Raw genomic sequence first — 12,235 nt, 5'->3', positions numbered from 1 at the left:
TATTATTATTATTATATTTTTTATTAAAAAATTTAAGATTATTTTATTTGTTATGCAGATTTATCAGGAAGCAGCAGCAATAGGATCATGGGACCCATTTTAGTGTGATTAGATCGATCTAAGATCCCACATATATGGGGCCCACTTTACTGAAAGGGTCTGTACAGTACTACTGTGCTCCTTTGCATGTGCCGTCACGTGATCTCAAGCAAAAGCTGAGCTGGTTTCTTAATTTGGAGTCGTATTTTATTATTATTTTCTTTCTTCATCTTTTTATTATTATTTTCTTTCTTCATCTTTTTATTATTATTTTAAGAAAAAAGAAAAAGAAAAAGAAAAAGAAAAAGACTGCCGTTATTAAGGGCTTTAATTATACTATATTATACCACAAAAATTTCCAACAACTATGTTTAATTTCAGTCAATTAAAATAGAATAACAAAATTTTATCAAAATATATAACACACAAAAAAAAAAAAGGAAAATAATCTTTTAATGAATATATGAATCAGCTCATTTCAGTCAGTCTCATAAATAACATTAATCTTGGTTTTCAATCCAATAAATATTAACTATTTAATTAAACAACAATAATGATGTGAATACTATTATAACAAGATCTAATAAATTATGTTCATAAGAAAAAAAAAAGATCTAATAAATTATTTTGACCTTATCTAATTCATTAGAATAGTAGAAGGGAACGAGATTTTCTTTTGCATCAATATTGTTTTTCAATTCTAATCCTAATCAATCGAACTAGGGCTTTTGATCTCTTGATTTTCACATGGGGTAGGTGAATAAGAACAAAGTCACACTTATTATTATTTTTATAAATTATAAGTACTATATAATATATAGAGATTGAGTTTGAGTTTGAATTACAAAAGGTAATTTCATAAGGAGAACAAACATTATTATTGCACACATTTCCTCACAACCACACAATTCAACCTCTTTCTATTTCCATTAATTCACATTCCCAAGAAGTGTACTAACTATAACTAACCATCAATAAACTTGAGGAAACTATAAACAACACCACATGCACAAATATCCATCAAACACATTCTTTTTGTAGCAACAACAATAATCATGTTTTAAAAATGACTTCACATTCAAGCAAATTCATATCATTATAAAAGAATAGCTTAGTAAATACATCTATATATATTTATTTAATTCACCACTAATAACATCCACAAGTAAATAGTTAAATCTTAAGTAAATTCAAATGAATAAATAAGAAGCATAAATATAGCCTTCTAGCTGTACACTCACACTAGTAAAGTAAATAATAATGAATATCTCCTCTCATACATATTCTTCTTGTCAATTTTCTTATTTTATCCTCTTTCTTGAAAACTCAAAAAACTAAATAATTAATACCACATACCCCTACCTTTACACTGCCTCAAAACATATATAGCTATGTTCTCTACTCCTATAGCTATATCTAATAACAAATAATGATCATAATTAAAAACAAAGTGATTTTACCCCTAACAAGTGTACATATATAAATATAAATATATATACTTTCAAACGTTATTATTATTGATTGTTTCTTGAGATGAAGACGATGAATAAGCAAGCGAGCAACGAGAAGAGCCTTGGAGGAGCAACAAATCAGCTGGGTTCACAACATTCATAGAAGAAGAAGAGTTAGTAGTACTTGTTGTTGTGGTGGTAGTAAAATTATCTATTTTTTTGGTATTGGGCTTTTGGGCCTCTTTTCCTGTGATGGGCTCATTGTGGATTTCCCTCAACAAAACGGCGACGTCTTTCATACTGGGCCGATCGTCGGCCCTAATACTCGTGCAGAGGAGGGATATTCCAAGTGCTTGAAGCATTTCTTGTATTTGAGATTCTGGATGACCTTGAAGCTTTGGATCAAGAATCTCAATTGGGTCTTTTTTGCACTTTAAATGGTCTCGAACCCATTGTATAACATGTTGGCCTTCTGGGAATGAAGGATCAACAGGTCTTTTTCCTGTTATTATTTCCATAAGAACTACTCCAAAACTATACACGTCGCTTTTTTCTGTGATTTTTGTCATCGAAGCATACTCTGCATGGTACGTACGGATAAACAAAATGATCATTATGTTATATATTAGGCTAAAAAGAGAAGCTTTTGTCTACGCCTAAAATGCATGCAAATTGCAAATAATAATTAAAAGGGAATAATTGAATAACCACTCCAACTCGATCGTAATTATTTGTCACATCCATCACATATTAATTAAACCAATCATAATTGAGTTAAAATAATTAAACCATCATTTATATAATAAAGCCAAAAACACGAGTTAATTAGTATACATGCATGATTTCAACGTTAATTTGAAAAATGATTAAAAGCTTACCTGGCGCAATATAGCCGTAGGAACCGGCAAACTGAGGGTTGGCCGAAAACGAACCGTTTTGATCATCTTCGACGAACCTGGCAAGACCAAAATCAGCTAAACAAGCTTCGTAGCTTTCCCCAAGCAAGATATTGTGCGCCTTGACGTCCCGGTGAACGATAGCAGGAACACAGTCGTGATGCAAGTAGGCCATTCCTTCGGCTACACCTATTGCTATCATGAGCCGGGTGTCCCACTCTACTAAACCTCCGCACCCCTCATGAAGAAGCGTACCCAAACTTCCATTGGCCATGTAATTGTAGAACAGTAGCTTCGTTTTCCGATTCGCTCCCCACCCAAGTAATCTAATAATATTCCGGTGACGGATCTTTGCCAGCGTGGCAATCTCCGACGCAAAAGCCGCCGCAGAACACTTCTCTGACGCTCGGAATTTCTTGACGGCGACCGGCATTCCCGAGGCAATGTCGACCCTGTAAACGACGCCGGTTCGGCCTCGCCCGATTACGTTGCCAGGTGTCAATGATTTTGCCACGTCAGCGATCGATAAATCGAGCTTTTGGAACAGAGTCACTTCCCAAGGTGGGCCCACGTCCACGTCACCATCGGCCTCAATGTCACTATCCGAGTGTGACGCTCGGTCTCTAAGTCCCCGCTTGTTGGCTCCGATGACTATGTAGAGAGCTGTGAGGAGGAGCAACCCCGCCGCGCATAGAAGCACCACCATCGCCACACGCGCCGCCATTGTATGCCTAACTCCGGCAACGCGCCCTCTGTCATCGATGCATTGGTTCCCCGAAACACAAAGAGAAGGGTTGCCGGATAGAACGCTCAGAGGAAGCTTCGAAAAGAAGGGCGTGTCAGGTACGCGGCCCGAGAAACTGTTGTGGGAGACGTTGAGGACCACGAGATTTTGCATGTCAGCCAAAACGTGGAGATCGCCGGAAAGTTGGTTGTAAGAAAGGTCAAGTATCCCCAGCTTATCAAGCGTCGTTAATTCCTCCGGTACCTCGCCGGTAAGCTGGTTTCGGCTGAGATTTACAGCGATTTCAAGAGCTGGTATGTTTCCTAAACTTGGCGGAATTCCTCCGTTGAGTTGATTGGAGCTCAGGTCGAGTAACTGTAACTTCAAACATGATTCGACTTGAGTCGGAATCGAACCAGTTAGCCGATTTCTCCCGAGAATGAGCTTGGTTAGCGAATTCAGTGATCCGAGAGCGGGACTCAACGATCCTTCGATCAAATTATCAGAGAAATCAACGTATTGTAATGACACGAGCTGATAAAAGCTTCTGGGGAGGCTTCCGGATATGGAATTGGAATGCAGGTCGAGGAACGTAAGATTTCGGCAACCGGAGATTTCCTCTGGTATTGATCCGGAGATTCGATTAGTCCCTAGATCGAAGAAATTCAAGAACCTTAAATTCCCAACTTGTGGAGGTATTTTACCAGTCAATTTGTTCTCACTAGCTCTAAAACGAATCAGGGATGAGCAGTTTCCGATTTCCGGCGGAATTTCCCCGTAGAGGTTGTTGGAGAGGAGGAGCAACTTCTCGAGCTTAACTAGCTCGAATACACCACTGGGTATTGGTCCCGTCAACAAATTCTGAGACAAATCAACTGCCTCGAGATTCCGGCACCGAGAAATGGACGAGGGGATGCTCCCCTCGAGCTTATTCTGCCACAAGAACAGCAATGTCAGATTGGAAAGTTCTCCGATCTCGGAAGGAATAGTCCCTGAGATCTGGTTGTTATCGAGCTCGATATGGGTCATCTTTTTACAGTTCATTAGTTGAACCGGTAAGTCGCCGGAGATCTGGTTCATACTCAGCTGGAGCTCCTCGAGCAGAGTCAAGTTCCCAAACGATGAAGGAATGGACCCGGTCAACGAATTCATCGAAGCATCAATGACGGTGAGTTGACCGCAGTTCCCAAGCTCAGGTGGAATCACGCCAACCAAGTTGTTCTGCCACAGGAGAAGATTCTGAAGCTTCTTCAAGTTGCCCAATTGAGGTGGGATCGAACCAGAGAGAGAGTTTTCGTATAAATACAAGTTCTGAAGCTCAGTACAGTCTCCAAGCTCGGGTGGGATTGGACCGGAGAGAAGAGCAGTGTATATAGCTAACGTTTGAAGTTTCTTTAGCTTTCCTAAACTCGAAGGAAGATATCCCGAGAGACTAGTTTCGGCGAAGCCCAACATGACTAAGTTAGCACAGTTTCCAATCTCATGAGGGAGAGGACCTTGGAGATTTTTATTACCGCCAGCTCTAATGGATTCCAACTGAGTTAACTTCCCTATAGAACTTGGAATCCCACCACTGAGTTGGTTATCATAAAGAGTCAACCATTTTAGACTCGCCAGGTTCCCAATTCGATCGGAAATAACTCCTTCGAACTCGTTTGAATTCAAATAAAGAGTTTCGAGTTTCTTCAATTCAAAAACCCCATTTGGAATTTCTCCCGCTAAACCATTCTCGCTCAAATCCAAGAACGTTAACTCAGATAGAGAACTAATCTGGTCTGGTATTGAGCCAGTGAGATTGGTCCCAGATAAAACGAGCTTGTTTAATGTCAACAAGGAAGAGAAATTAGAAGGGATTTGACCAAACAAGTCAACGTACTTGATGTTCAACTCGACGACATCGTTTCGATAGTTGCAGGTTACCCCAAACCACCCACATGGATTTTCGTCGAGGGGATTCCAATTGGTTAACGGCTCCGGCGGCGGTGACCCTTTAAGACTCTGTTTCCATGTAAGTAAAGCTTGACCCTGGTTGTTTAATGAGAAAGCCACGAAAGGGAAGAGGATAATAATGAGAAGTAATAGTGAAAAAGAAGAAGAAGAAGAAGAAGAAGATGAAGAGAGAATAGTGCGCCATGGATTTAGAGGCATTACAACTATAGTTCAAACTGTCCAACCAGAGAGGAACACAAAAAGAGGGGTTTAATCCTAGAGAGGAACCAAATCATGTCTGGTGGGCTATATTATGTTTTCATTTTATGTTTTTATATTTATATGTATTTATATTATTTTTTGATAATATATGTATTTATATTATTAATATGTGGAGAAGGGAAAAAAATTAATATGAAAGACCCAGAATCTCCGGATCCAAGTTATGTTTGTGTGCAGAGAAGAAAATAATGAAGTTTTAGATAGTTTAATTATTATTTTTTTAATATGATGGAGTGGTGAAGTGGGGATTATTCTTGTGTTTATAATTAAAATTAAAATAAATAAATAACAGTAGTGAGTATAGTGACGTGTGTCTAAAACTATATAGTGTTGAGATACAATAATAATAATATAGTTTCATGTTCTCACTTGGAGTTTTGTATAAGATAACATCAAAAGATTGTAGATATATCACATGTATTTTGTACATTATAATACATTTGTATATTTATGAGTTGCATCATATTTGGACTATATTATGAGGAGGAGGTTGTGACTCATTCTTTGTTTTTTGGTGGAGTTCTAAGCAAAGAATCAAAATGAATCAAACCTATATATATTATGTATATATAGGTCCTATCCTATCTTTGCTTCTTTGTTAGGCTTATATATATTACATTTAATAATATGGAGCAAGTATATATATATACATGGAACCTTTCATTAGCTATATAAGAGAATGAGTTTTTTGTAGAGATTAACGTGATTTTGATTGGATCTAATTAATTAGTAGTTCCTGTGGTTTAATTAAGTAATGTTTATGTCCAAAATGACCCTTTTAAAGTATTTTAAAAGCTGAAAAATAGAAAAAACAAAGCTGCAAGAGGATGCTGCCATGATTTATCAAGTCTATGTCTAATTCTGAATTAGGTTAAAACTTTATTATCGGATGCAGACCTTTATCCTACCGTTAAAAACTAAATTAATTATTATATAAATATATCATTGAGGTTAATTTAGATTTAGATCTATAAATAATATATCTTTATATGGACAAGGACGTGTAAATTAAAATTATAACAGATGGCAAATTGAGATCTATTAATATATGGTACGATCCTTTTGTCCTCTCAAACTCAAATTTTTGTAAATAGTATATATATCTCAAATGTATGACCTTATTTATAAGGTTCTGAATTTTCATTAATTCTAACCTGTCTTATTAAATTATAACTTAGATCTAACCATTTGACTTGATGCACTTCAACCACAAATCTGTTGATGGTTTATTTTCTATATTTTATAAAATTTTGAAAGTTGATCACGTGATGTACTGTGATTACAATATAGGCCATATATAATTAATATTAATTATACATATAAATATGAATCATTGGAATTTATTTTAGGGTGTACATATATATTTTAGTAAATAAGATTTGTGTATGGGTCATATATACATAATGGGTACCTCGTGACCATGCAGTGTGATTGATATTATTTTACTCAAATTAACTTACAAGTATGTCTAATTAAGAATCTAAACATGAGATGGGAAAAGGCAAGCACATGACTACATATGTGAGAGAGAGAGAGAGAGAGAGAGAGAGAGAGAGAGAGAGAGAGAGAGAGAGAGAGAGGTTTTTTGTGAGTTGTTTAATTAATGGGTCAGAAATAAGTAAAACTAAAATGTGTAGGACAGCTTGTTTTGGTGTATTGGGTGTGTTTTTATCAACAAAGAAAAGACAAGCACACCCCATCAAAAGTAGACAACTCTCCTACTATTTATATTTCTATTTCTATTTCAATTAATTTCCTTTACATCTTTTCTTTTACCTCAAAATTTATAAACTATGCCCATTTTAAATCTCCAACCATTAATCGACAGCTTTAATTCTTTTGAAACCCCTTTCCAATTCTCATTTTTTAATTGGCCGTATAATTGTTTAACATAAGATATATAACACTTTAGTACATAACATGTTACGTTGAATCGATCAACTTTACAAAGAGTAATTAATTTTCAACTGAACAGTACTAGTATAGTAGTATTACTATTAGGGGACTATATTTGATTTTTTCACTGCTGATAACACATCTCTATGATAAGTACATATTGAATAATTCTCAATTATGAGGGGACTAGATACACTATCACATCCAAAGACAACAAGAACAGCCCAACATAGAACATACAATACAATAATTCTTTTTTCTTTTTTTTTTTTTTTAAAAAAAAACCAAAAAAAATTATAATATATATTTATAAAAAAGAGGAAAAAAAGAGGATGGAAAATTTAATTAAGATATTTACACTAAATGTTAATTTTTTTAGAAATTTTATATTTATACTTAATTTTTACATTTATACTTTCTTTACTTTTTTTTTTCTTTTTTTTACATTTTTTTACTTATTAAAGCTTCAAAAAAAAAAATTATCTTCTTTATATCCTTTTTTTAGTTACTTTTTTTTTTTAAATTTTTTTTATTCTATCTCTCTATCAATTTCTCTTTTTTATTTTTTTTTATAATTTTTTTCTCAAACTATTTTTTCTAATTTTTATATATATCTATTCTATATAAAATATGGCTACGTAACAGAATTCTTGTTTAACGGGATTTTTTTAATTACTTAATATAATATTCTTTATTAATTTTATAATATTATTATATATATTTAAAAATAAAAATTATATAGTTGTTTTATATAAAAAAGTAATTTAATTATATATATTTAAAAATAAAAATTAAATCTATATATAATCACATTTATATATAAAATATATTTTTAAATCTAAAAAAATTAATTTAATTATCTATATTTAAAGATAAAAATTACATCTATACATAATCACATCTATATATAAAATATATATTTAAACCTTAATTTCACGGCAACATTTTATTTTAAAAATAATTAATGACCTGTATGTACAATTCTAATAATTTGTACACTTTATTATAACCACACACTCCTAACTACAAATTAATAATATTATGTCTATCACTATAATTATTTTTTTAAAAATATATGTTTGGACATAATATATAAAAGGGCAAATTACATTAAATAGGTGATTTTATTAAAAAAAAAAATTACAAAAATATGGTATTTATAGGTTGGTCTTCTTACCGTAGGAACAGGTTGATTCTAAGGCTTTGTTTCTTGTGCCGCCCTAGCCGTTGCAGGCTCTCTTTCCAACTCAACGTTTCGTCGGTTAGATTCGGCTAAGCGTTGTCGGAGTTGTCTATTCTCTAATTCTACCTATGGTACATACCTAGTTGGGTCATAAGCATCTTCACTTCTAGGCACGTATCTGGTAAAATTATTGGCATCTTTATTCCTTCTTTCTGAATTTTGATCACCACCACCATTATTTTTCCTTGAACGTGATGTTCCAGTGGTATGGGGTCTTTGAGATCCCATTAGCTCTTTTCCAGGGCGACGTGTAGTTTCTTCAGGACGATTTCTATCGTTTTGATTGTTATTAACCATTGAATATGGATAGATTTTTATTTGTAAGTAGGGATTTTTCTGAGTTGTATCACTAAGCTTCTCAATGAAAGCACCAAACTGTTAACGTAGATTTTCGTTAACTAAAATTAAATAGCCTTTAATAATAAATATTCTACAGAAATTAATAAGCAATTAAAGATATAATAACTCCAGATATTTTTACATAGTTTTGTAGTTAAAATCTACATACTCCACGAGTCCTTCTTATTAAGGATATTTTTAGAGTACAAAATACAATATCTGATTTTGAATAATAATGATTCTCTCTCAAATTTGTCGTCTCTTTTCTCATGGAATTATATGCCCCTATTTATAAGAGTATAGGTTGGCAGTTATCTTTTTTGGGATTGTTTCTTGTATAACTGTTTATGAAACATGGACAATCCCCACGTTTCATTTAAATTACATGTGGGATAATACTAAATAACTACCTAACCACCTTTTAGTTTTATCCTTTAAATGGTTATTACTGACGAGAAAAGTTATATATATTCTCTAATTTGAGTTATCTTCCTTGTTCATATTGATAAGAAAAAGCGCGAAGTGTTGAGAAGGTTTCCATCTCGCTATGTCCTCTTTGTGGCTTTTGTAATGCGAGGTGATCTTCTCGCTATACATAATGTGAAGCAGTTTATGTTGATACATTTATTTTGCTCGGGCAGATGAATATCCCCTTCTTATTTGTATATTCCGAGGCATGCATATGTCTCATTAATCTCAGATCAATAGTTATTATTCTTGTCTCATTTTTGACTATAAAACTAACGAGTTTTGAATATTATCTATTTAACCTTTATTTTATTATAACGAGTTATTTAATATGCATTCATTTGAATAATATTAATTATATCATTCAGAATTGATTCATATTCCATATATTAGACACATGTCAACTTTTGAAGTGTAGCCGAATTTCGAGTGTAACAGAAGTCATTTAAGTTTACATGTTATTTTCATGTTTATGGTTCAATATACAATTTCTGTTAAATCTAGAACATATAATTATTCACAATTACAGTGATGTCATCACAGTGGAAAGTAATTGTGATTATATGTTTCAAAATTTTAGTCCCATGATTTATCAGTATAGTGAATTTACATTAAGGTGATAATCATCGATAAAGTTTACTTACACATTGGTAAGTGGTATGTCCTTTCCAAGGCATTAGTAAAGTATACTAGTATTAGATGTATAGAGTATACATCAGACTGGATTGATATTGACATTGGATAAGATATCATAAACTTACCATTAAATCTTTCTAAGTCAATATCACTTAGTTAATCTTAGATCAATAGATCTTATCCTAAGATGGCTAGGTTCTAGCTTAACTGTATTATTTGTGTTCTTTGACTTATTTGTTAAAGTTGACCAAATAGATCTTCTCAATACTTACATCTTAGGAACATGGTAGTACAATTGATGAGTGTAAGCGCTAATCATAAATATGAAATCTATAGCTTCTATTATGATATAGAAGTGTAATGATGATTTTCTTTGAGCTTGGCTTAACAGAGATAAATAGAAGAACTCTTATTTCAGTAATTATATTAGTTTACTGAAATATTATTTATAGGAAGCTAAGTGTTTTAAGAATAAAATACATTAAGGGGTAAAACGGTAAATTTGTCCATACTTGATGCTAATCATCTATAGAGGATTTTTGATTATTTAGATCGAAACAATAGATAATTAATAACATATCTATATTTGGAACATATAGAGCGTTCTATGAAATCAGGAGTATAATTCTGAATCTATAGTGGAGTTAGGAGGAATTAATAAGTTAGGAAATTTACTTGATAAATTTCGGATCTACTTATTGGGAGCTTGATTATATAGGCCCATGATCCCTGCACTAATTGAGATAATATTAGCTTGTAGACTTAGTTAATTAGTTTCAATTAATCAATTAGAATTCTAAATAAGGTACTATGTCTAGTTTATGAATTTTCACTAAGGAAGGGCATAATTGAGAAGAAAGAGAGGATTTACGGTTTATTTGTTAATTGAGAGATTTTGGAAGGTCTAATTAATAAATAAGTTATACACAAATCATATTTGGTAACACCTAATCAACAACACTTAATAAAAAAGTGTTGTCAATTTATTTCTTTTTGTATTAATTGAACACACTTAAAACTAAAGTGTTGCTAAATAATTCATATATTTTTATTTTTTTTAAATTAATTAATAATAAACAATAGTAACACTCATATATAAGTGTTGTCAAATATTATTTTTTATATATAAAAATAAATAAATAAAGAGTAACGCATGCCATATTTAATTATAAAACAAACTAATTTAAGAAAAATTAGTAGATTGTAACTTCTTTTACTTATATATACTAACTAGGCACCACGAAAAGAAAAACACTATCCCTGTAACGTCCCCGCTTTAAGCCTCCATTGGGCCCTTACACCCACAGAATGAATGACTCTTATACACGAGTACGCTACTCTAGCTACTGGTGGACTGACGACTGGCCCTACAGACCAACACGAGTGTTTCCAGCGTGCTTTGTCCTCACTTGCACACTTCCTGGGAAAACTTCCCAGGAGGTCACCCATCTTGAAATTGCCCCAGGTCAAGCACGCTTAATTGTGGAGTTCTTTCGAGATGGGCTACCGAAAAACAAGATGCACCTTGTTGATGTAGGTAGTACCAATCAATCCATTTAAGCTCTCTTCAACTGTGTAGTCCCATACCTACACAGTCTCAAAATCATCCCACTTGACTTTCCCCAGGCGGTGTGGGATTGCACAGCTTACCCGATGTTTCCCCTTACGGATCACGGGACTACTGACTGTCACAATCCCACTTTTTCTACAAATTAAAACAACCATACATAAATGAAGGTATCCTAAAAAAAAACATTAATGGAGACCATTAAAGCTTGTCTCTAGCTATAATGGTTATCTTTTTGCCTAATTTTTTATTCTTTATTCTTAATTTTTAGTTTCTATTCATCTATTTTATATATATATATATATATATCATGATATTTTTAATCAAATACTCTCAAAATTGTCTTTTAAGTGTGCTAATTTTTTCTTCACTTATACTTTGATGGTATAATAACGACTATAATTACGTAAAATTATATATAGACATTATAATAATTAGTTAATATATCTTTTGAGTTTAATTATTAATTTACTTGAAATTTTAAATACTATGTATGTTTATTGAACTTTTGAAGCTTATACATTTAAATTAGTGTGCTTTTATTTGAAGAATTTTATTTCAATTACTTGTAACTGTACAAGGATTTTGATTTCTAACTATTTATGTGTGCACAAGTGTTGCTTGAAGAATTCTGAAAACAATATTGTAAGTATTGTTGCCTAAACTACTGTACAATTATATATACCATTCATGTAATAAAATAAATAAATTATCATTTTATACTAATATTTTTTTTACTTCTTATTGCAGGTTTTTCTTACACAA

At 32.6% G+C, this 12,235-nt stretch overlaps 1 protein-coding gene across 1 annotated transcript; it reads right to left on the bottom strand.

Moving 5' to 3' along the window:
* Positions 1–1,228: 1,228 nt before the first annotated feature.
* On the bottom strand, positions 1,229–5,513 carry LOC133035771 (leucine-rich repeat receptor-like serine/threonine-protein kinase RGI4). The gene is made up of 2 exons (XM_061111977.1): positions 2,369–5,513; positions 1,229–2,070 (listed from the first exon to the last, which is right to left on the bottom strand). Exons 1-2 carry the CDS (start codon positions 5,256–5,258, stop codon positions 1,541–1,543), a joined length of 3,420 nt encoding a protein of 1,139 aa, XP_060967960.1. The 5' UTR covers positions 5,259–5,513; the 3' UTR covers positions 1,229–1,540.
* Positions 5,514–12,235: the final 6,722 nt, after the last annotated feature.

The sequence above is a fragment of the Cannabis sativa genome, chromosome 3 (assembly GCF_029168945.1).
Source record: "Cannabis sativa cultivar Pink pepper isolate KNU-18-1 chromosome 3, ASM2916894v1, whole genome shotgun sequence".
In the NCBI taxonomy this organism is placed as follows: Eukaryota; Viridiplantae; Streptophyta; class Magnoliopsida; order Rosales; family Cannabaceae; genus Cannabis; species Cannabis sativa.
Note: the sequence above shows the minus strand (reverse complement) of the source record. Positions and strands in the feature narration are given on the sequence as shown.

Excerpts from the sequence above, each read along its gene's own strand:
- LOC133035771 (XM_061111977.1), bottom strand. The coding sequence starts at position 5,258 with ATGCCTCTAAATCCATGGCGCACTATTCTCTCTTCATCTTCTTCTTCT. Across the intron at positions 2,071-2,368 it reads CTACGGCTATATTGCGCCAG|AGTATGCTTCGATGACAAAA; the intron begins GTAAGCTTTTAA and ends CGTACCATGCAG.